Source organism: Argopecten irradians, chromosome 15, assembly GCF_041381155.1.
Source record: "Argopecten irradians isolate NY chromosome 15, Ai_NY, whole genome shotgun sequence".
Classification (NCBI taxonomy): domain Eukaryota; kingdom Metazoa; phylum Mollusca; class Bivalvia; order Pectinida; family Pectinidae; genus Argopecten; species Argopecten irradians.
Genome location: NC_091148.1, coordinates 16,827,699 through 16,853,568, shown reverse-complemented (window position 1 = coordinate 16,853,568; position 25,870 = coordinate 16,827,699). Strand labels below are relative to the sequence as shown.

The 25,870-nt window shown below is 34.4% G+C and overlaps 1 protein-coding gene across 8 annotated transcripts; it reads right to left on the bottom strand.

Annotated features, from left to right (window-relative positions):
• Positions 1–691: 691 nt before the first annotated feature.
• LOC138308400 (uncharacterized) lies at positions 692–21,704 on the bottom strand. 8 transcript variants are annotated; one of them, XM_069249378.1, is made up of 6 exons: positions 21,327–21,691; positions 15,457–15,682; positions 14,831–14,995; positions 5,070–5,238; positions 3,931–4,095; positions 692–1,806 (listed from the first exon to the last, which is right to left on the bottom strand). In XM_069249378.1, the coding sequence occupies exons 4-6, from the start codon at positions 5,212–5,214 to the stop codon at positions 1,598–1,600; spliced, it is 519 nt and encodes a 172-aa protein (XP_069105479.1). In that variant the 5' UTR covers positions 5,215–5,238; positions 14,831–14,995; positions 15,457–15,682; positions 21,327–21,691; the 3' UTR covers positions 692–1,597. The 8 variants fall into 8 exon arrangements, with proteins under 8 accessions (XP_069105479.1, XP_069105480.1, XP_069105472.1 ...); XM_069249379.1 differs by lacking the exon at positions 692–1,806 and adding an exon at positions 2,447–3,086 and having other exon boundaries at positions 21,327–21,698; XM_069249371.1 differs by lacking the exon at positions 692–1,806 and adding an exon at positions 3,184–3,437 and having other exon boundaries at positions 21,327–21,704.
• Positions 21,705–25,870: the final 4,166 nt, after the last annotated feature.

The window sequence follows — 25,870 nt, the reverse complement described above, 5'->3', positions numbered from 1 at the left end:
AAACAAATTATGACGTCAGGACTACATGTTAAGTCAAAAAAAGTGTTATGTTCTATGCCAGTTATGTGACAAAATGTTTTGATACAGGCTTAGGTAAGTCAAGCCCTGTCAACTCACATGAGCATGATTGGATGTTCGTCATATACCACTCCTTAAATTCGAGTATATAGATAACTTGTGCACTCTGATATCCACTCAATGTTTGATTCCTGACACTGCATAATTGTTATTACTTGGGGCATCTTAATTCATTAGACATAGACTTTAAATGAATATTGACGATAACGACTATCAAAGTTGTAGAGTAAAGGAGAAATTAAGATATAATGGTGAAAACCAATGTCCTTCATATATCTTATGTATATATGTTTAATCTGGTAAATGACTCAAAGTAAGGCCAAAAAATATGTCTGATTAGGGTTACATTGGCGAAAACAATACGGTCGGTAGGTCGGGATTTTTTTATGTGTCTTTCTCTCTAATGTTATGGCTGGAACAGGAGTCTGAGATCGAAATCCCGACTTTTAATGAAAAAAAAATTGTAGAAAAGTAGGGAAATAATTACGGTCGGGGGTAAAAAAAATGGTGCTGGTCGGGTACCCCTAAACATACATTTTTTTTTTGCCTTGTAAAAATTTGAAGTTGATTAAAAAATTTTCACCAGTTTGTGTGTTAACTATAACGCAAGAACTGAGACGTGGATATATATTTGAAATCTACCTTTTCATGTCTACAATTCGCAAGTAAAAATTCCTGTCTTGATTATTGTCACTGTTTGGTGAGTTCAAACTACTAGAAAGACTTTTTGTTGTCTTGTTCGGCGTATTGTGAATACACATGTGAAATCCAATTTAAGTCACTGCATCTCATTCGATATCATTTCCTTCGAAGTCTAGTTCCCCGCTCCACGTTTACAGTTTCAAGGTGTTCAATGGCTAGACTCTATCTAGCATCCTGTTACATGTATTTCTGCATAACACGAAAATCAACGAAAATCATTCATATACAAAACTCCAAGCATGATTATAAAGGCTAACCACAAATATTTCCACTCATGAAAAACAATGAAAGTTCCAGACCACGAAAGTAAGTACTCACGAATATTCGGTGTTATTCAGTATGTTATATTACCTTGGATAAGCGTAACGTAACTTTTTCTGAATGGACAAATCTGTTCACACGTATCACGAAGGTTTCTCTTAATATATTGCAAAACTACCCACATTCGATTTTTCTTCTTTTCACCAATCCGGATTTACATTTTATATGGAATAGAATGGAAGTTGTCTGTCTCCATCACATATTAAAAAATACCGCGTGATTTAGACAGTGGTATGGTTGTAATCCATCAAGGAATAGTAAGCACATGTTACCTTGTAAATGCTCCACCTGGTCCTTTCCAACCCATTCCCCCATACCAAACTCATTTTTAAAAATTAGAACCACTTATATGTTGGCTTGCGGTGTTCTCATTTGATAACTTGTCGTTCGTATTTTACAACAGTTGGCACAGATATTGCCTCGTTTTACTTTAAATGTTTCTTCATCTGACATATAATACAATACAATCTTAAGTCATTAACAACTGAATACTTAATTAATTCACTTCATAAGTTTTGCCTATAGTCCTAACGTTGACTCCTCTTGTGCTTTTGAAGACGAGTTTCTTGGCTTTTTGTGTGATCAGCCACATCAACGTGTTGGCCAGGGTGAGTAATCCAGCAGTTAATGCCAGCCAGAACGAGTAACCAACCATCTCTGGGTCCTTTATACCGTAGATCATCACCCCGATAAACAGTAGAATACCTGTCAAAAGACAACACATTATAGTAACCGACCATCTCTTGGTCCTTTATACCGTAGATCATCACCCCGATAAAGAGTAGGATACCTGTCAACAAAGACAACACATTATAGTAACCAACCATCTCTGGGTCCTTTATACCGTAGATCATCACCCCGATAAAGAGTAGAATACCTGTCAACAAAGACAACACATTATAGTAACCGACCATCTCTGGGTCCTTTATACCGTAGATCATCACCCCGATAAAGAGTAGGATACCTGTCAAACAAAGACAACACATTATAGTAACCAACCATCTCTGGGTCCTTTATACCGTAGATCATCACCCCATAAAGAGGATACCTGTCAAAAGACAACACATTATAGTAACCAACATCTCGGTCCTTTATACCGTAGATCATCACCCGATAAAGAGTAGGATACAAAAAGACAACACATTATAGTAACCAACCATCTCTGGGTCCTTTATACCGTAGATCATCACCCCGATAAAGAGTAGAATACCTGTCAACAAAGACAACACATTATAGTAACCAACCATCTCTGGGTCCTTTATACCGTAGATCATCACCCCGATAAAGAGTAGGATACCTGTCAAAAAGACAACACATTATAGTAACCAACCATCTCTGGGTCCTTTATACCGTAGATCATCACCCCGATAAAGAGTAGGATACCTGTCAACAAAGACATCACATTATAGTAACCAACCATCTCCGGGTCCTTTATACCGTAGATCATCACCCCGATAAAGAGTAGGATACCTGTCAACAAAGACATTACTTTATAGTAACCAACCATCTCTGGGTCCTTTATACCGTAGATCATCACCCCGATAAAGAGTAGGATACCTGTCAAAAGACAACACATTATAGTAACCAACCATCTCTGGGTCCTTTATACCGTAGATCATCACCCCGATAAAGAGTAGGATACCTGTCAACAAAGACATCACATTATAGTAACCAACCATCTCCGGGTCCTTTATACCGTAGATCATCACCCCGATAAAGAGTAGGATACCTGTCAAAAGACAACACATTATAGTAACCAACCATCCCTGGGTCCTTTATACCGTAGATTATCACCCCGATAAAGAGTAGGATACCTGTCAAAAGACATTACTTTATAGTAACCAACCATCTCCGGGTCCTTTATACCGTAGATCATCACCCCGATAAAGAGTAGGATACTTGTCAAGAAGACATTACTTTATAGTAACCAACCATCTCTTGGTCCTTTATACCGTATATCATCACCCCGATAAACAGTAGAATACCTGTCAACAAAGACAACACATTATATTAACCAACCATCTCCGGGTCCTTTATACCGTAGATCATCACCCCGATAAAGAGTAGGATACCTGTCCTGTCAACAAAGACATCACTTTATAGTAACCAACCATCTCTTGGTCCTTTATACCGTAGATCATCACCCCGATAAAGAGTAGGATACCTGTCAAAAGACATTACTTTATAGTAACCAACCATCTCTTGGTCCTTTATACCGTAGATCATCACCCCGATAAAGAGTAGGATACCTGTCAACAAAGACATTACATTATAGTAACCAACCATCTCTGGGTCCTTTATACCGTAGATCATCACCCCGATAAAGAGTAGGATACCTGTCAACAAAGACATCACATAAGACAACAACATCATACATTATAGTAACCAACCATCTCTCCTTTATACCGTAGATCATCACCCCGATAAAGAGTAGGATACTTGTCAAGAAGACATTACTTTATAGTAAAGAGAACAAAACAAACGCATCACGCTATAGTTATGGCATCAAAAATACATTTCTTTATAGCATTACATTTATACGGATGTAAAGTTATTTAAATAACCTCTATTGCAAAGAAATACTTTCAAAAACTGAATTGTTTATTTATTCTGATATCAGTTGTTTTATTGGTTGCGAATCAAAAGATTGCAATTGCATGAACAATCCACAACGCTACATTCTAGAAAAAGTTAATACTTATATTTCATGGTATATTGTAATGGAAATTGCCTGACAATTATTGGCTGGATGGTTATTGTGACATTCTGTAAACGGGGTCGTCGTTTACGAAAACTATCGACAATTTCCGAGTGTGTAAATGTACTTACATGAGAAGAAATGTCCGGTGACTTGTATGTTGTAACAGTCACAACACGTAGTAGGGGATCCAGTCTGGAGTAAAATACACAGGAGGCTTGTATCATATACTGCTATCACGAATTCTATAATAGTCGTTATAATGAACATCGAGTAGGCGGCCTTCAGCGAACATGCTGAAAAAATAAAAACCACATCTCCTTCTCATCAATTTCTCAACAGTCCAACATCAATGGAAGGCCTAAAAGGCCCCTAGTGATAAATTGTAGTATTTATATTAATGGTAAAAAGTTAAAACTAGTGATTACTTAAAATCCTTCATAGTAAGTCCTAGGTTTGTATAGGATATACAATCATTGTCCTAGGTTAAGGGTAGAAACCCTTGGAGTACATGGTGGATGTTTTCTTCTCATAGCGTCAGATAACTGACAAGTTTTGTTAACACTGATGCACAGTTCGTCAGCGTGATAAGAATAATATTCAGTGAAGGTAATTTCTACAAAACAGTATTAGCATTTTAGTGACATGTGCATCACATATAGCAATTACACAAAATGAAACCACGTAACTGAAATTAAATTTCTTCCATGGCGTTATACAACGATAAATAGGAAAATGCAGCTATACTTGAATAGATTTACATTTCAAACCAAGCATGTACACATTGTAACTAAACATAAATTGTTTAAGCAGTATGTTCTTTCATAAAAACACCTAGAATATATTTTAGAAATAAGTTCAGCTATACTTTGGACAACACACATACCCATTATACTGAAAAGTAACCTATCTTTGCGTTTGATTACAATTCGCGAGGACACGACTAATTAATGTTTCTATAAGTATATGTAAAATAGAAGCATAATTTAAGCCATTAGACATGAAAATGCGAAAACAGCTTTAAGGCACGAAAATAAGTTTATTGGCAAGATTTTATATACTTAAAAAGAATAAGTCCAACACAGTACAGTAGTTCCTTCTTGTAAACTAATTATCCGGTATTTACTCAGAGTGTTATTGACATGTTTCGTGTGCCGTCCTCATAACAACAATCAATAAATACTTCCTAATTGTTAATACTGGACTAAAAGAAACCAATGATCAACAGATATATAAAAACCCTTCAGCACATCTGAAACATACATATTACCTGTGTCGTCATCCGCCAAGATATTCTCGTATTTCACGGCTATGGAAACATCAGCAATAGTCAAAAACACCAAGGACAGCACCGTCAGTGTCAAACCGGTTATCATCCGAGAGTAGAACATGCCTTGTTGGCCCGGGTCGGACATTGTTGTTATTTACTCTTGAAGCCACTATAGAAAAAGAAAAAACAAATCTGAATTAGTGAAGTCAGACATTTCATTTTAGCTACCTGAATCTCAAAAATCAAGACAGAAACATATATATTCTTTTTTTTCTGGAATCAACTTTATAAAATTTAAAACTTTGATTAGTCGGGTCAGCCATTTGGCTTAGTTTAGGGAATCCCAAAAAATCTAGAGACATTCAGGAATCGTCTGTACCTGGGGCAAACAGTAATCTTTTATGTATATGATAGCCACAGGAGAAATAAAAAAATGTTTGGGTTATTTTAACACCAAACTCTTGTTTTCATTTGACATTTTCATGCATACAGTGAAAAATACTATTTCGTGAAAAGACAGTAACTGTCTCCCGCAACCAAACTAAGTATGATGGGCTCAAAATTTCCACAATTTGCTAAAAAAGAAAATAAATGGTAGTTTACAACTTTACGGTCTGACTTTAAGGGTATACATGTTACAACCCACGTGTTCTCAGATAATAGAGTCAGTTAAATATATTTATCCTATTTCATTTGCGATTATCATTTTATAGTTTTTTACTCACATACAATTGCATTATATTACACTTTAACGGTTTATGTTGGAAAAAGTCATAATGCAGAGAATTAAACCGTATGCTTGTATTTGGCTAAAATTTGGGGTATATAAACGATAACATTACAGCATATCATATATTAACCATCTTGTCTCCATCCCAGTTATAGTGTGAATGTGAGCCTAAGTGACAACAGGTACGACACTTTATCTCAAAACACACGAATATACCCCAAAACATACATATATACCCCTAAGACACACCCCAAACAACCCAATAAATTACCGACAAAACACTATCAGTAGCTAAAGTTATGATGTAAATAACAACCATAATATTGCTTTTAAATATGTATGATTTAAAGATGCTCCACCGCTGACAAATGGTATTTTTTCACTATCAAAAACAGCAGCAGACGATTTAGTATTTTTCTTCAGTTACAAAAGTTACTTACTTTACACCATTACCGCCGTTGAAAAGTTTGAGTTTCTAATTTTACTTCAAGTTAAAAATATAAAAAAAATAATTAATTGCATCCCGAACAAATTCCGTGGCACTATATCCTATATGGAATGAAGTACTGATTGCGCATGACCCAAAGGCAAAACAAATTATTTTATATATTTTTTTGTGTTAATTAGACTTATGTATAAACGATTAAGCACTAATTATTGTTCAAATTATGAATATAATTTATGCTCTGTCGGCGGTGGAGCATCTTTAACCGTTTAGCGATATTTTCAGATTGAGTGATATTGATCTTATTTAAAGGGGAACAACTCTAACGACGATTTTTCAAAAAATATCCTAAAACTTTTTCTAATATTATTAACAAACGTGTAAGACATCAAGATATCACAATTAAATTGTTAATCCGTATAGCTACATTGTAGCCGTAGCACATTTGAATATAAAAGTTTTAAATATTATAAGTTTGTACTGTTTAATGATGGCAAATGACAACTGGATCAGCCGTGCTGTTATAAACGTTGTACGTTTTCCTGGTAAGTAACGCTAACGTGAATGTGTTTATAGAGTGGTTCAGATGTCCCGACATATTACCACATATAACATCAGATCTAGAATGCATCCTTTGTCTAGTTTTGCTTGATAAAAAGTAACATACAATACAGTTTTGCAAGTAACTTAGTCGTCTTTGAGCAAATAAAACCTACGGCAACCATGTAAAGTCAGTCTTGACTCCCTACACGGAGAAGATATATATAGGCAATGTCGGACGTCTCATCCCTTTGTCTTTGACAATACATTGTGAGAAATTGAAATTGAATCTCTAAATCAACACGTTATCAGAGAACAAACAAAAATATTAAGTGGTCGACACTATTACATTTACTTCTCTGATGATTTTTTTGATGTTTATTATACAGTTTACCATCCCTTGCGTGAAAATGTGCTATTGTACATACATTTGATTTTGTGATTTTCAATAAATAATTGTCACTTTTTCTAGCATATCGCCATATAGAAAATGTAGCAAAAGTTAGACTTCTACTGTTATTAGAATGTTGATCCTGTAACAATACAATTTTAAGAAATGACCAATTTGGCGGTAATTTTGAAGAAGAAAAAAACAACGTTTCTTATGCTTTGTATAGAAGTGATTTTTCACCCTTTTTTGTTCAAAACTTTAACCTTAGTCCCCTGTATTAAGATATTTATAGCTTTGTCAAATTCATCTTGCTGTTACTTTTCAAAGTTCACTATTGTAATGAATATATTCAGCATTTAAGTGGGTTTTTTTTTTTTTTTTCTTTGTATTTTAGTGTAGACAAAATAATTGAATCTATCCAAATTGTAAAAACGGGGTATTTTATCTTAAAAAGTTAAAAAGTTATATCTAAAGAAGAAAACACTGTGGTGTTGTTAGGTTATGTGCAAATATTTTTACAACCAATATTGGAAAACATTGCTTAAGTTTGTCGTGTAAATGGTGAAAACAGTGAAGTTCCGGTAAAATCTTTTTGCTTGAAATAGCTCACTTTCATTGCAATATGTCAAAATCAAACGCACCGACATTTCAGTTTTATTCAATTTTCAACTTTGTTATAAGACTCCTATTAATAAAGGAGTAAAAAAAAATAAATGAATAAACATAGTCAGTGTAAACCTGTTATAACAAATGATTTTACTTTTAACCCATGTATTTATTATAATTTCGACGTTACGGCTAAAATCACAAATGTCGATGTCAAGCAGTTAAATTCCGATAAACTCCAACTCTGCGTCGGAAGTACTATTGGTGAACTTGTGCAGCTGAATACATCGTAAAAGATTATTTTTTCAGTAGTAAGTGCTTCTGCATTGATGATACGAATAACTCAATGTAGAGTTTGTTTGTTCTGTTGCTATAACTGATACAGTTACTCATTCTAACATTGCCCCCCCCCAAAAAAAAAAAAAAAAAAAAAAAAAAAACAAAAAAAAAAAAACAATCTACTCATTTTTCTCATGTATTCTTCAAGTTGCTGTGTTCACTTGTTTCTTAACATTGCATATGTTTATGTTTCTCGTGAATAATGCGTTATATTCATGGGGACTGCTCTTTTTGTATACACATGTATAAGCTTGCGTGTTTAAATGTGTGCTATTTAAAATTTGTCGAAATAATCTGAAATGTATCTTTAGAATGTGAAGACTTTTCCAGAATTCCGAGTACACCTAAATGGCGTCCGTTGGCTAGTCCTTAAAGTAACAACACTGGACCCAGAGAACACTACAACTTACATTTACAAAGTTTTTCCGGTGTTTTATTCCCTTTTATTTGTAAATTTGGTGGGGAAAATGATGAAATGAAGTCAATTGTGAATTGAAAATGGTTTTCTAAAAACAGCAATTGTCAATCAACTCAGAAATTCAAATTTGGTCTTAATAATATGCACCTGCTTGAACCACTTTGTCAAAATTGGTCAGTTCGAACAAAGAGAGGGTTGATCATGTTGGTAAACGACAATGGGTTTGGTAATTGTATATGAAGTGTATGAATGACAATGGTCTCCCTTCAAGCCAGATCGCGAAGATCTAAAACCACTAAAATTTGATTTCATCATTTTTAGATTAAATCGCGAAAATTATGAGCAACAAAAATAACCGGCTATACAGTTAAACTCTGAAACTCAAACTATACATTATATATTTTTGTTTTGATATATTCTATATATTCATGGCCCCGCGAGAGCTCTGACAATTCTGTTGACGGATACACGAAAATAAAAACATATATATTTCCTCTCTTTATAAGTGTTACCCTTTCTGTAGGCTGTCTAAACTTCCTGAAGATATCGCGCATTTTTATATGGGTGGTATAATACAATGTAGCATGTGTCGTCACAGGAAAAGCCTATCAACACTGGTATTACCGCAGTTTCCGCCTTCGTATAATATGTGACACATGACTGAGTAAAAGATACACTAGTTATCTTCACACGATACCGTCCATAAATATTCATCATTAAAAACTACTTTTCGGAAATAAATCATATTATAAAGGGAGTATTAGACATTATTATTTTGCGAGCCTTACTAGCTTATATTAAACTTTGTGATAAGTTACAAAGTTATAGAAAAGTTTAAAAGCTATGACTAAAAGTGTTAAAATATACCTAAATAACAAAAGATATTTTTGTATTTGAATGCAAACCTGACAAAATAAGATATTTTGTTACTTTATTTTTTATCTCCGGAAGCCAGTCTATACCGCCGGAAATGTCTTATTACACAAGTGACATATTATGAAGACATATAGAATGTATTTGTATTTGATAAACGGCCATTTAATTATTTTTTATTTAGTTTTTTCCGTTTTGACAATGACCATTGTCTTCATCAAAATATGCTATAATCGCTATGTATCCTATAAAAAGCATGTTTCAGAATGAAACAAATAAAGTGATAAACTCCATATCAGTTGATATTTACAAGCACATCTGTGTGTAAACACCTATAGCGACCTTCAATGGTCATCTCCAACTTCGCTTGATCCCGATTGATTGATTGCGACTTCTGACTATTTTTATTAACGCATTTCAAATATCATTTATTAAAGGTAGTTGCTTATCTAAGAAATAAACAACAAAATATCTGCTCTCCAGTTAGGCCCTGTATCTCTGAAAAAACAACTGTTATCTTAATTGATTTATTGGAGAGGGAACACTCTTACATCAATAAAACCATAGTAACCAAAATTAGTGAGATTGTATGGAAAAAAAATATATCAAATTAATTAAATTGCTTTAAGACCACGTTACATTATAGCCCGAACAATTCAGTCGTTATATTATTTCTTCAAAGGCTTACATACACACACAGTAATAACAGTTGTAAACCAAAATACTTTCGCGGGCGATTTACTTTCGCGAATTTTGCGATAATAGTAAATTCGCGAAAGGTTATCTCCACGAATAACCATATAAATCATATCTATTTATATGAATTTCCATTCCATTTTTCAATCTGTTGCTTTTATATTTCCCGAACTACAATCGCAAAATTTCATAGTTGAAAAAATTTGATTTACTGTACACATGTATTAAATAGCGTACTTTAAAACAACTTTTATTCGCGTGCTATTGACTTTCGCGAATTTCGCGATCCAAGAAAATTCGCGAAAGTTTAACTCAACGAATTGATATATACATCATTCAATTGTTAAATCCGCGAATAATAATCTTCGCGAACGTGTTTTGAAATGGAAATCGCGAAATTTAATAGTCACGAAACAAAGATGGTTTACAGTAACAGAATAAATACAACTCTCATATCATAACCAAGTCATTAACTTGTCATTTCTATAATAAGAAATATTTACTCGAAAATTTCATTTACTTTAAACCAACTTATTTTCATGGCGACTTAATTTTGCGTTTTACAGTAAGAAAACTATATATTTATTGTAGTTGAACGTCTTTGTGTCTATTTTAGCGAATAATAATCGCCTGCGAGATTAAATCGCACGCAAAAATGAATTGGTTTTCAGTTAAACATTGTTCTCAATATCTTTTGGGGTTATAAAGCGTGTATGAAAAAGAATGTCCGTCCGTTTTTTATCTATGACTTCATAGCCCCAAAAGATATTGAGAATATTGCTTATTATTCAATTCAGATAACTGAGTCAGGTACTAATTAGGCATATGTGATTTTAATCACTTTTAAAATAAAACAAATTGGCGCAGTAATATCTTGTCCAATAATTCAGTGTGGCCAATGACTGTGCCGCTTTTAAAATTCCCTACGAAAACGTTTTGTATATATGACGTCATAATAATAGACGTATAATTCTTGCGGTCCATAGAAAAATAACCTCAAAGATCAAACCAATAGAAATGAGTTTAAATATGAAATTAAATCATTATAAAATAACTCAATGTAAATACCTGTGTTACTATGAATATGAGATCTGAGGCTGATTTTATCTGAAAATCCTCAGTGTAGTCGTGTGGAGCTTCAGCATGCTGTTCTGCATAAATGATTAATCGGGACAAATGCGGAAAATATGTGATGGGTGTAACTTTTGTTATTCACTCTTAAGAGGAGTTACCTCGTGGGTTTTCCCCAATATACATGCATATGACATCCCAAGGCGATGTAAGACCCTACACTACAAGTGTAAACTATGTCCAATAGTTATAAATAGAGTATATTTATTCATCTAAATTAGTAGTTTGTACTTATATTTAAGGAATTTCTTACAATGTTGCGGGATATTGTTATATTGGGCTATAATGTATTTCACGTAAAACAAAATTAGAAACAAATCGATGAATAGTACGGGGTAAGATTTCATTTTCAGCAGAAATCATAACCGGGTGCTTGTAGCGAAATGTTCCTCCTTGGTAATTTAATTCGCTTATTCATCAGATGTGACCAGCCCAGCAGAAGAAACAGAACTAAAACACATTGGACAGTTTACGAGTTCCTAGAGAATGAATGAACACTTGTAAAATGTTTTAACATTTTTCTGATTTAGCTTAACATTGTCATCTCACACGAGTATGATTCGAAGTATTGTGTAACATACTACTTATCACATTCCACATATACAGGGTAAATAGAATAAAATGGAATTTTCGATGTCCATAAAATACCGTTCTCTCCGTGTGATGGATTATTCCCCTTCATACAAAGTAGTGATGTCGTTGTCATGTATGGCAAGTCAAACTTTGCAAAATTCAAAAAAATATATATTCAATAAATAAAATTACTACATAACGTGACTTTTTCTCGCGTTTTCATTGGCTTAGCCCCCGGGCACTATATATCCATAGTCCCGGGACTATGGTTTCCCGCGGGACTATGGTTTGGCGCGCTTTTTGTTACGTACGTCATATTGACGAAAATGACGTCACCGTCGCTATTTGCGCTGTTCACTGGCAAACAAGCTGTGTGCTGACGACGTTTTGCAAAACACAAATGTCATGGTTTAGAAACTTGAATGCAGACGACTTTACAAAAGAACAAAATAGCAAAAGAAACTGAGTAAGTAACGAAATATGCAGTGAGTACTTTTAAAGATTTCTGCCTGGAAACATGTATAGACGATTTCGACCATGACATTTCTACCATAACCTTTGACGTGGCCGCACCCGTTTAAATGAATTGTTATTGTTGATTGTCATAATTGTTTGTCCTATCATTAATATATTTTCTTCAATTCGTTATGTACGTAAAACATTATTACATTCTTTTGGGGACACTATGGTCTTATAGTGTTGTCTTGTGATGGCATAGTATGCTATCCCTCAACAACATTAATGACCATAGTTCCCTCAGAAGAAGGCAATATAATATATAAATATATGTTCAATATATATATATATTAGATATGCTCCGATTTCCCGCAAACGTTTGACTAGAACTAGGTATACACAATGTGCAATCATTGCTGCATCATTTATCTTTGCAAATTTTTATCTGAGCACTAGCCATGCAGTGCATGCTTGATATTATTTCTAAAATGCAAGAATTATCATGAAATATCGATATACAATATCCAGAGGAAGAAAACGAAAACTCAGTCTACAAATGTTTTGTAATACCTTAACATTCATACACATACAAAAGTATCACGATCAATGCAGATGTATAATTATAATGTATGGTATAAAGAAGAGGAAATGAATGCAGCCATGTTATAGTTTTAAATGAAATATTTCAGCAAAGGATGGATTCATAAATATATTAACTACATATATTGTATAAATATTTATCTATTTAACAATAATCTGAACAATAGAAAATTGTTTAAAATTATTTTTGTTTGTATATCTGTTTCTCTCCACATACAGACAGGATATCGAGAAATGACGAGTGTCGCAATATTGGTTTGCAAACATCGACGGAAGCTGCCGAGTAGAATTGAATACTAATAATTTTGACGCAATCATGACGTTAGCTGTCAACATTTGAATACATGTTGATTGGTCAACATTTCATAAGCGCAATCAACAACCAGTTCATTCTTTCTATGAAGCGAACTCCTGTACATTCGATCTGTAACTCCATATGTTGGAGTCCTAAGTGGTCTCTTTACGAGCCCACATCTAGATCTCTTCATCATCATTGGTTTCTTCCTTTTTCTTTTCCTTCTTGCCGATGTATTTTGTTGCCTTTCGTGCGATAAGCCATGTCAGACCGTTCACAAGGCAGACAAATCCTGCTATTAGTGTTACCGAAAATGAGTCGATTTTTAGTCGCAATTAAGATCAGGGCACCTGTCAAAAAGACATCATTTTAGAGTAAAGACATCACAGAAATCAGGACAATGTTCAAAAAGACAATATTTTATCATAAAGAAATCAAAGAACCACTTTATAGTTAGAACATCGTAGAAACCAAATTGAATACACTTGTCAAAAAGACATCACTTTATAGTTAGAACATCATAGATACAACGACACCTGTCAATAAATATCAATTTATAATAAAGATAATAAATATATCTGGACACCTGTCAAAAAGAAATACTTTTATCGTTAAAACATCAAAGATACCAGTACACCACATGTCAAAGGGAAACCACAACAAAGAGCGATTTTTTTTAAGATTTCCGCCGTATAGTATAAGAGTAACAGCTATCAAAATTATGAAAATGTTACCGTGGAAATGAACTATTAAGAGACAACATTTGATCAGTCGTTATCATTATAACGTCATCATTAACGCAGAATTGAAGAAACCGTGGGGAAAAGTATGAACAAATACCTTCATGTTAAAGAAATGATTGGAAAAACTTTATATCATGAATTGTTTATCGTATAAATTTAAAATATTCATGTTTGTTAATCACAAATATTGTTATCGCATGAAATGTTGATAGACTAGATTAATGGCACCCGTGAAAATTTGTTCTGCCCGCTGAAATGAGTAGTGCGCAAACTCATAAACAAAGCGTGGTCACGTGAGCTGATAAGCCAATCAGAAGTAATCAAATATATACGCAGAGGCGGTAAAATTGAATCATGTAAAAAATAGTCTATTACATAGACTCTTTATATTCATATATGGATCATCCTCGATCTCCCAGGGGTTACTATCACTATCGTTATAAAACCACTCATGGAAAATGTCAAAGAAAAACAGAAGGCTCTCTTTGCGACAATGGATGAACAGAAACATGTAGTTTGTGACGTTAAATTTACTTCAAAATAATTGAATAACACTGCACTGTGGTTGACTGTATGACTTTTAAATTTTGCGTCGCTGTCTCTGTAATCGTCAAAGGGGTCCGTGATTGGTCAGTTGTGTTATTCTGAACTGTCTTCAATTTCAAACTATGATAGAACAGCGGTGGATATGACGACAGTGAAAGTAAACCCTTGAGTATCAAGGATGTATCAGCATATAAAGTGAGGAAAAGGGTGGAAACGAATATTTCATGATATAGTATGATGGACTGACAATTACTGGCGAATGGTGAAAGAGTGGATCTAACACCACGGATCAATCGCAAATCATCGTCAAATCCCGTAAGCGGAGTCGTGTACGAATATTAACGATCATTTCCGGTGATAAATACATAGTAGTACTTACATGATGAGAAATGCGCCGCGACTTTCATTTTGTAACAGTCACAAAACCTAAAGGGAGATCCGGTCTTGACTAAGACACACAGAAGGCTTGTATTATACACCATTATTACGAATTGTACAATTGCCGTTATGATGAACAGAGAGTAGGCGGCCTTTAGAGAACATTCTGAAAAATAACACATGTTTCTCATATTACCTGACATGAGTATCATACAAATAAATGCACAACTTACCTCATTGTTATTTGAGTCAAAGGTGCATTTTCAAACTTAAGAAGGTTGATAATTTTGTGATTTACGGATAAAGCGCTCTTATTTGTTTATATGACGTTTAATTTTGCGTAAAAAAATTGATGTAAAATATCATGTAATCCGCTAGCAATAGATAGACAATTACGGTACACTTAAAGAAACAAAAACCATTTAGCCATTTCGCGATTTTAGGAAACATTGTTAAAATCGCAAAAAGTATATCCGCAAATTATTCAGAAATGGCTGAAAATATATACCCTTAAATACATAGCGCGAAAATGTATACCCGCTGAAAGTTTCTCGTTAACCACGAAAGTTCGGTAATTATTAATTATCCCAGATATCATAAACCCTGAAACATATGAAAATACATTACATTACATGTTTCGTCCTCCATCAGGATGTACTCGTAGATCACGGCTATGGAGGCATCAGCAATAGTCAGTAAGACCAAGGTGAGTCCAGTCAATGCTCATCCCGTCACATTCCGAGAGTAAAACACACCTTGTTTAGAATTAGCCGGCGGCTCATTATCAGACATCTTGATTTATAGAATCTCAAAAACCAAAACGCAAACCAGGAAGCTTCTGAATTGGGAGCCACTGCCGAAAATTAAAACAAAACCAAAACTTGATTAGCCGGCTCAGCCATTTTGGTTTAGTTTAGAAAATCTAAAAACTCAAATGGCAAACAGGTTTCGTTTAAATCTGGAAGTCACTACCGAAAATGAAAAAAAAAACCACCAGTTTTTATCATTTCACTTTTGTTTTCATCTGATAGTCCTATGCATACATTGAAAATAATATTTCATGAAAAGGCAGTGACTAAAGTTTATTTTCTGTGACTATATCAAGTATAATTTGTACAGTATTGTCGTTATTATCATAGATCATAGAGGCAAAGGGAGAGAATATATCACATAAAATACAAACTTGATTTTATTTTTCATCGATTGACAAACAATTTATACAACTTACATAAATCACTTTCGAGGTCCCGGATGTAAGCGCGCGGTGGATGTTAAAGTGGGAGGAAACCGGAGTACATGGAGAAAATCCACGTGGTCGGTTAAGTGACATCTGACCTTTTCACGTCCGTGCTGGATATCAAACTCGTGAACTTTTTTTTATTATGTTGACTTGTAGTAAGAATTTTTACAAATTTATTTTTGTATGCTTTTAGTTTTTTCTTAAACACCAATAAATTAGAATACACCAACTTTTAACATATATATTCCAATTCCATAATGATTTATTTTATCAGTGTGATTTTGAAATTAAAGTTATTTGAATTTTAAAAATTATCTTTAAAAAAAAACAAAACAACTGTACATCCTAAAAAAAAGTCGTATTAAAGTATAATAATAGTCGTGCGGATAAAGAAACATGAGCGTTTGCGTGTGATAACCTTTTCCGGAATTGTTATCCGGTTTTCCGGTTTAACTATTAACACAACATTGCCTAAGATGGCATACATTTCGAATTATTGTTGTTGATTTCTTGAGTAAATCGGGTTTTAGTTGGAAAGTTAGTCAAGTTGCAAACTTATATCTGACTAAGCTGGCTAAAGCCGCTGACTGAAACGGAACTCTTGGACAGTTTGGAGGAACTTTCTGTATCCTAGCTTTATCTGTTTTATATGCAATATAACATCCACAGGAAATTGATTTTCGTTATTACCGCTAAGAACTTACATCCTGACCATCTGAAGTGATTTGTAAAAGTTATGCAATATGTCTCGCAATCGATGTTAAATAAATAAACCTAATAGTTCTATCGCTTAGGGCAGCCAAAAAGAATGCATGTAAATTTCAGATAATATCGTTCTATCCGATGCCGTCTAGGTATAGATGTTAAGGGAATTTTATACGGAAATAAATGTTCTAAAAGAGGTAAAAAAAATGACTAAATTAGCAGACACGTATTAATATTTGAGATGAAATCCAAAGACTAAAATTCTTGTGTTTGACTATATACAATAAAAAAACATTTCTCTCCCTACACCAAATGTTTTAGTTGAGCGCGTAAAGAAAATATTCTTTAATTACATAAAAACAGATTGCGTCCTACGTAATAAAAAAGAATAGTTTTGGTGTCACCATTTGTCACCATTGTGTCGCTGTAGATTTTAGTCAAACACGTATTAGTCTTTGGATTTCATCTCAAAGATTAATACGTGTCTGCTAATTTAGTCAATTTGTTTACCCCTTTTAGAACATTTATTTCCGTATAAAATTTCCTTAGCATCTATACCTAGACGGCATCTGAAAATTACATGCATTCTTTTTGGCTGCCCTAAGCGATAAAAAATATTAGGTTTATTTATTTAACATCGAATGCGAGACATATTGCATGACTTTTACAAATCACTTCAGATGGTCAGGATGTAAGTTCTTAGTGGTGATAACGATAATCAATTTCCTGTGGATGTTATATTGCATACAAAACAGATAAAGCTAGGAAACAGAAAGTTCCTCCAAACTGTCCAAGAGTTCCGTTTCAGTCAGCGGCTTTAGCCAGCTTAGTCAGATATAAGTTTGCAACTTGACTAACTTTCCAACTAAAACCCGATTTACTCAAGAAATCAACAACAATAATTCGAAATGTATGCCATCTTAGGCAATGTTGTGTTAATATAGTTAAACCGGAAAACCGGATAACAATTCCGGAAAAGGTTATCACACGCAAACGCTCATGTTTCTTTATCCGCACGACTATTATTATACTATAATACGAGTTTTTTAGGATGTACAGTTGTTTTGTTTTTTTTAAAGATAATTTTTAAAATTCAAATAACTTTATGATAATAACGACAATACTGTACAAATTATATTTGATATAGTCACAGGAAATAAACTTTAGTCACTGCCTTTTCATGAAATATTATTTTCAATGTATGCATAGGACTATCAGATGAAAACAAAAGTGAAATGATAAAAACTGGTGGTTTTTTTTTTCATTTTCGGTATTGACTCCCAGATTTAAACGAAGCCTGTTTGCCATTTGAGTTTTTAGATTTTCTAAGCTAAACCAAAATGGCTGAGCCGGCTAATCAAGTTTTGGTTTTGTTTTAATTTTCGGCAGTGACTCCCAATTCAGAAGCTTCCTGATTTGCGTCTTGGTTTTTGAGATTCTATAAATCAAGATGTCTGATAATGAGCCGCCGGCTAATTCTAAACAAGGTGTGTTTTACTCTCGGAATGTGACGGGATGAGCATTGACTGGACTCACCTTGGTCTTACTGACTATTGCTGATGTCTCCATAGCCGTGATCTACGAGTACATCCTGATGGAGGACGAAACATGTCATATAATGTAATTTCATATGGTGCAGGGTTTATGATATCTGGGATAATTAATAATTACCGAAATTACCATTCGTTGGCGTCATACCTTTAGCGCCATATTTTCAATTACATTTTTATAACTTGCTGGCCATTCATTGTAAACCGAAATATATTCGCGTACACAATATTCATTTTTTTCGTTATTCTCAATATTTCGCAAATATTTAAATCAGTAGTCATGTGCTATTAATGACAATCGTGCATTCATGTATATATTTTATATAACTGTTCGCAAAACGTTTGAATTGGCGTTCTCTACCCCACGAAATTACGCGAAAAATCGTGCTTCTCGAAAATAAGGGGTTTACATTAATAGCTATGACCTGGTTGTTACAACACACACTGAAAAAATAACGGACTTTGACATTTTTTCAGCGTTATTTTTCTCAAAGTTGGCTGTAACACTGGCGTCCGGAGATAAAAACAAAGTAACAAAATCTTACCAGCTTTTGTTTTCAAATATGTCGAAAAGTAGGTGATTTATAATGGCGGCACAAAACTGACACGAACAATATTTTTAATTTTGTAATGTGAAGAACTGTTTATTATGTAGGACAAGAAATATTTCATTTATGTAGGATGATTTTTTTCTTTTCAAGCTCCCGTGAAATTTTTACGTGCTCATATGTCTCACATGTGATTCACATTACATAAAATGTTTTACTCTATCCAATAAAAACAAAATTTTCTCCCCCTACACCAAATGTTTTAGGTGGGCACGTAAAGAAAATAACGTATTATTTAATTACATAAAAACAAATTGCGTCCTACATAGTAAAAACAATAGTTTTGGTGTAACCATTTGTCACCATTGTGTCGCTGTAGATTTTATTCAAACACAAGAATGTTAGTCTTTGGATTTCATCTCAAATATTAATATTTGAGATGATTAATATTAATTATCTGTAATGTTGAAATAGGAATAGTAGATAATTGCTTTCATATCCTTACCATATACATCGTCCAAATGATCTTAGATTGGAAAATTTTCACTTGAATTGTGTACAATGTATCTAGACTTTTCGTCCTGAAAATGTTGTTTTCAATACATGAAGACGTTTCGTCCCGAAAATGCTTCGCTTCGCCCCACGCGTTTAGTCCCACTAGTGACAATTATCCCGCAACGGAAAAAATGAAATCTATATTTCACCTCAAACATTAAAATTGTTACAATAATGATTTTTGCACTTTGAATCACATTAGTTCGGGAGCAAATATATTTCAGGACGATATGGAGATTTGTTTATCACGGCTGCGTTATGCCACATGTACGTGTAAATCCACAATGGAAGAAAGACAACTCTAACAAAATTTTGGACAAACTTGGACTACCGATAAAATAGCACGTGACAGACGATGAACATTTTGTAAATGTCCAAGGTGGCGTAATCTTAAAACTAACGGCAGTTAATAAGGTATGAATATTTACCACATCCATTATTATCGATAATTTTATAAGCACATGTATAAATATCAGATTATATCTATATACTAAAGCACGTTCAGAGATTACCACTAAACCATACTTTTAAAACACTTTAGTTATTTTTCACCACAGGAGCTTGACGTTCTGATCATATACATACAGCATATTCATTAAACTAGGTAATACGAAGTATAAATTTTTGGCCGAATGACATAAATCATATGTGGAATGTTCATATAACTCGAAGTGATATTTTTTGGACTACTAGATCGACGAAAATGCCGATTTCTTCTTCATAATTCTTCCGTAAAACGGCACTTAAAAAGCTGTTTCAATCTGTAACAAATGTAGAGAAAACTGTTAATTGTTTAGCAATTATCCTGAGTTACATTTTACCCACAAGCATCAGAGATTAGCAATTAAAACTTACATAAACATATTCCCGACTCTCACTTGCATTGTGTGATCACTCGAGCGGAACTAATCTCTACCTGTCTCTACTTTTCGACATATTTGAAAACAAAAGCTGGTAAGATTTTGTTACTTTGTTTTTATCTCCGGACGCCAGTGTTACAGCCAACTTTGAGAAAAATAACGCTAAAAAATTGTAAAAGTGCGTTATTATTGCGAACAGTTATATAAAATATATACATGTATGCAAGATTGTCATTAATAGCACATGACTACTGAGTTAAATATTTGCGAAATGTTGAGAATAACGAAAAAAATGAATATTGTGTACGCGAATATATTTCGGTTTACAATGAATGGCCAGCAAGTTACAAAAAAATGTAATTGAAAACGCTAAAGATGTTATATCGCCAACGAATGGTAATTTCGTATCTATCAAAAACGTATTTAATGAAAAACACGAGAAAACTAGCATTTTTCTTCAGTAGCAAAATATACTGATAATTTATATTATTTTTTGTGTTAATAAGACACACAGGGTTAGCCATCAATTATTGCCAAACCATGCTTTGGCGGAGCATATGGTACAGAATAATTTTTATTTTTCTCTAAATATTCTATGTATTTTTACATTTTTTCTTTGATTTTCCTTATCTCGTCTATTGGCGGATTTAACTCAATGTTGGCATACTTGTAGATAATTATTTACACTTGATGTAACTCAGCCGTTCTGTCGTTTTTGGTGGTTTTTTTCCAATGCCTATATCATCTAAAAGAACGACAAAACAACTCGGACTGACTACTTAGTATTCTATAGATTATAAACAAAAAACATGTCATGATATATTTTACTTTCTGTAAACCAACTTATTTTCGCGTTTTCAGACTTTTTACGGCTATTCAATTTCGAGCCGTACAGTTAGCAAGCTATATTATTTTTGTAGTTTTTTTAATTTTTTTTTTTGTAAAGTCTTTGTGGTTATTTATTTATTTTGATTTCTCGTCCCCGCGAAATTTTTCGCACGCCAAAATAAGTTAGTTTTTAGTGTAAGATAACAAGTACCTGTCTGACTGTGACTAGAGTACGATTTTATCAGCAAATCCTCAGTGTAGTCCAGCGAACCTTCTCCACACCATTGTTCATCGTGGCAATTGCAGAAGAAATTGATGAGCGTGATGTTCTCCGTTCAGGCTAAAGAAGTGTTATTTTTATAGCTTAAAACTATCAGGTTTAAGCAGGCTATAATTATCGGTGCATTGGCCGGATGTACGATGGAATACGCTTTTCCTCTGGTCTCTCGATGAGAGGACTAACCCTGGCGTCGGCGTCGGCGTTTGGAATGGCCGGGTTAAGTGTTATCCGTAACAACTGACATTAGTTTGTAAGTTAATATAGGATTATGAGTGTTGTAATAAATCATTACCAGGTGATGTAAGCATTGATAAAATAATGATTTTAAGGAAGAAAATACTGAAAAAAAATCAAGAGGCACCATGAGCCGAAATTAACCAGGTTAAGTATTGGCGCAAGTGATAAAATACTGTTATCTGTAACAACTACCGTTAATTTCTTCGTTGATATATATAGGATCTTACATGAGTGTTCATTTCATATGAAGTTTTATGAAACGGGTCTAAGAAGATTTTATTTTTGCGAGCCTTGGCAAGCAAAAATTAAAACTTCGAGACTTATTTCATAAAATCTCATATGAAATGAACACAAATTTAAGATACTTTTTATCACATAATTATAAATACCTATATAACAAAAAAATCACATTAAAATGTATTCCGAAAATCCAGCAGAGGCCGCTATTTTGTCCGGCCGTCATCGTCCAGGTCATATTACACTAGTGACATACACAAAAATATCACACGGGCGAAATCACATATGATAAAAGATATTACGTATTATAATAGGTACGGGCAATCATTTAAAGGAAGAAAATGCTGTGTTTTCAGAAAGTTAAGAGGCCCAATGAGCCACGATTACTATATCTAAGTTTTGGTGTAAGTGTTGAAATACTGTTATCTGTTGTGTTTGTTGGACAGTCAATGTACATAAAAATACACCGTGGTTGCCGGTATTGCTTTAAAGTTGGGGTCGCTTTGTCTGTAATAATCAAGGAAGTCTCTGCAGGCCTGTGATTCGTCAGGGTTTTTTTTTCTACTGAATTGCCTCCAGATTTACTAGGGTGGATATAACGGCAGTAAAAGTAACCCCTAGAGTACGTACCGATTACAAATAGCGGTACAATGAAATCATTTCATTCCGTCAAAATTTTCTCAACAGAGACTCTGGCAGCTAGTCAGTCTAAACCAATCAGTGAATTTCGTTCAAAGAGTGTAGCGAACAAATTCTTGGTAATCTATTCATTTCTTCACTTATGAAAGCAAGTGCTCAGCAACTATAAAATCGTTCAGTTCAAAAGCATTTTATCCTCAGATACGCAGAAACATGCGAGGATTTGTAACGACAATATATGCAACACATGTTTTAAAATCTCATCGAATCTTCACTTATAAATACGACTAAGATATTTTCTTGCTTTGAACTTAACGTGCGTGTCTATTTCAACACACACTTTTCGGAATTAAAAAACAAAATATTCGTTTATTGATTTTACAAATATAAATTTTATTAAACGAAATGCTTACACATGGTTCCGAAAAGGAAATTGTTGATATATATTTGTTCTTAAATGGACAATTCAGTGAGGTTAATTCTGCTACATAACCACGAAGCAAAAAGGACATAAATGTATTGTTCTCAAGTTCTATTGTTCTAGAAATATTGACTAATCCCATGACTTTGTTAATTATTTTGATTGATACCATTGAAATCCGAAATCGTTGATCAATACGATAAAGCAGGTACAACATGTACGTATACGCTGTACCCATACCTGAGCCAAAGTCACGCATGTTAAATAAATGCAATACATAACCACTGAGGAGTTGGGGAAGGTATTTTTAGACAAGAACATGCATTTTATAAAATAAACACACTACCGTAAGAGCGATTTGATTATTTCTCACAAAAATATCTTTACTATACTGGCAAAGGCCAGAGGTTCGGCATACAAGACATCCGACCACTATGTGTAATGGCGGACAGTAAGCGAGTTTGAACATTTCACATACATTTCACTACAGTGGGCTTTTGTGGCATATCAAAGTAAAACCAACTAAATTAATTTCTATTAGAATTGATTTGTTTCCTCTTAGACTGAATTGTCCCTTTAACAATTCTCTTTACTTCATGGACTTTTTATTCGTAGTTATCCCATGACAGAAGAACTGAGTCGCTTATGTAGCTCCAAATTAACACATGTATTCAAAATAACCTGGACAACTGTGTCTGGATGAACCGTGTCTGATAATCAGTGAGGCATGTCTGTTCGACATACCTAGAGTTGACTGACCGACTTTGGTTTTTCAGTTGACACGTGTTGATTCATGGTTTTATCAACGTATAACTGTACGGTTCACAAGAATGCATACAATATAATACAGTTAATATTGGTAAGTATCAATTAGTTAAAGACACTCCACCGCCGACAGAGCATAATTAGAACAAGAGGCCCATGGGCCTTAACGGTCATCTGACTATTAGTACAATACAACATAGTCGTTTAAAGATTTTAGCCTATTTGACCTCTGTGACCTTGATTGAAGGTCAAGGTAATTCATTTGAACAAACTTGGTAGCCCTTCATCCAAGCATGCTACATGCCCAATATCAGTAGCCTTGGCCTTCTAGTTCTTGAAAAGAAGTCATTTAAAGATTTTAGCCTATTTGACCCCTGTGACCTTAAATGAAGGTCAAGGTCATTTATATGAACAAACTTGGTATCCCTTCATCCCAGCATGCTACATGCCCAATAACAGTACCCTGGGCCTTCTGGTTCTTAAGAAGAAGTCATTTAAAGATTTTAGCCTATTTGACCCCTGTGACCTTGAATGAAGATCAAGGTCATTCATTTGAACAAACTTGGTAGCCCTTTATCCTAGCATGCCACAGCCTAATATCAGGTCTCTAGGCCTCTTAGCTATTCACAAAAGGTTGTTTAAAGGATTTTAGCCTATTTGACCCCTGTGACCTTGAATGATGGTCAAGGTCATTTATTTGAACAAACTTGGTAGCCCTTCATCCGAGCATCCTACCGGCCAAATATCAGTACCCTGGGCCTTCTGGTTCTTGAGAAGAAGTCGTTTAAATATTTTAGCCTTTTTGAACCCCGTGACCTTGAATGAAGGTTAAGGTCATTCATTTGAACAAACTTGGTAGCCCTTCATCCAAGCATGTCACAGGCCCAATATCAGTACCCTGGGCCTTCTGGTTCTTGAGAAGAAGTCGTTTAAAGATTTTAGCCTATTTGACCCTCGTGACCTTGAATGAAGGTCAAGGTCATTTATTTGAACAAACTTGGTAGCCCTTCATCCCAGCATGCCACAGGCCTAATATCAGGTCTCTAGGCCTCTTAGTCATTCACAAGAAGTTGTTTAAAGGATTTTAGCCTATTTGACCCCTGTGACCTTGAATGAAGGTCAAGGTCATTTATTTGAACAAACTTGGTAGCCCTTCCCAGCATCCTACCGGCCAAATATCAGTACCCTGGGCCTTCTGGTTCTTGAGAAGAAGTTGTTTAAAGATTTAAGCCTTTTTGACCCTCGTGACCTTGAATGAAGGTCAAGGTCATTTATTTGAACAAACTTGGTAGCCCTCCATCCCAGCATGCCACAGGCCTAATATCAGGTCTCTAGGCCTCTTAGTTATTCACAAAAAGTTGTTTAAAGGATTTTAGCCTATTTGACTCCTGTGACCTTGAATGAAGGTCAAGGTCATTTATTTGAACAAACTTGGTAGCCCTTCATCCCAGCATCCTACAGGCCAAATATCAGTACCCTGGGCCTTCTGGTTTTTGAGAAGAAGTTGTTTAAAGATTTTAGCCTTGTTGACCCCTGTGACCTTGAATGAAGGTCAAGGTCATTCATTTGAACAAACTTGGTAGCCCTCCATCCCAGCAACCTACAGGCCAAATATGAGTACCCTGGGCCTTCCGGTTATTGAGAAGAAGTCGTTTGAATAAAAAGTTTACGCACGGCGCACGGCGGACGGCGGACGGCGCACGGCGCACGGCGCACGACGACGGACGGTGCATGATGACAATAGGTCATCCTGACCCTTCGGGTCAGATGACCTAACAATAATTGGTGTTTAATATTGTATATATATATATGTCCAATTAACACAAAAAGTATTATAAGCTAATTTATTTTGCCTTTGGTGCATGCACAATTAGTATTTATTCCATATAGGATATTGTGCCACGGAATTTTTCGGGATGCAATTAATTATTATTTTTTATATTTTCAACTTGAAGTAAAAATATAAACTCAAACCTTTCAATGGTGGGAATGGGGTAAAGTAAGTAACTTTTGTAACTGAAGAAAAACACTAAATCGTCTGTTCCTGTTTTTGGTAGTGAAAAAATACCAATTGTCAGCGGTGGAGCATCTTTAAAGATGGACAGAATTGATGAGAGTGTTCAACTTTTATCGACTATTTATTAACATTATTCAGTGAGTGGATGCGAAGAATGAT

Coding starts and splice junctions, on each gene's coding strand:
- LOC138308400 (XM_069249371.1), bottom strand. CDS start 5,214: ATGTCCGACCCGGGCCAACAAGGCATGTTCTACTCTCGGATGATAACC. Junction 4,096..5,069: donor CTTGGCGGATGACGACACAG/GTAATATGTATG, acceptor TTATTTTTTCAG/CATGTTCGCTGAAGGCCGCC. Junction 3,438..3,930: donor CACCGGACATTTCTTCTCAT/GTAAGTACATTT, acceptor CTTTGTTGACAG/GTATCCTACTCTTTATCGGG.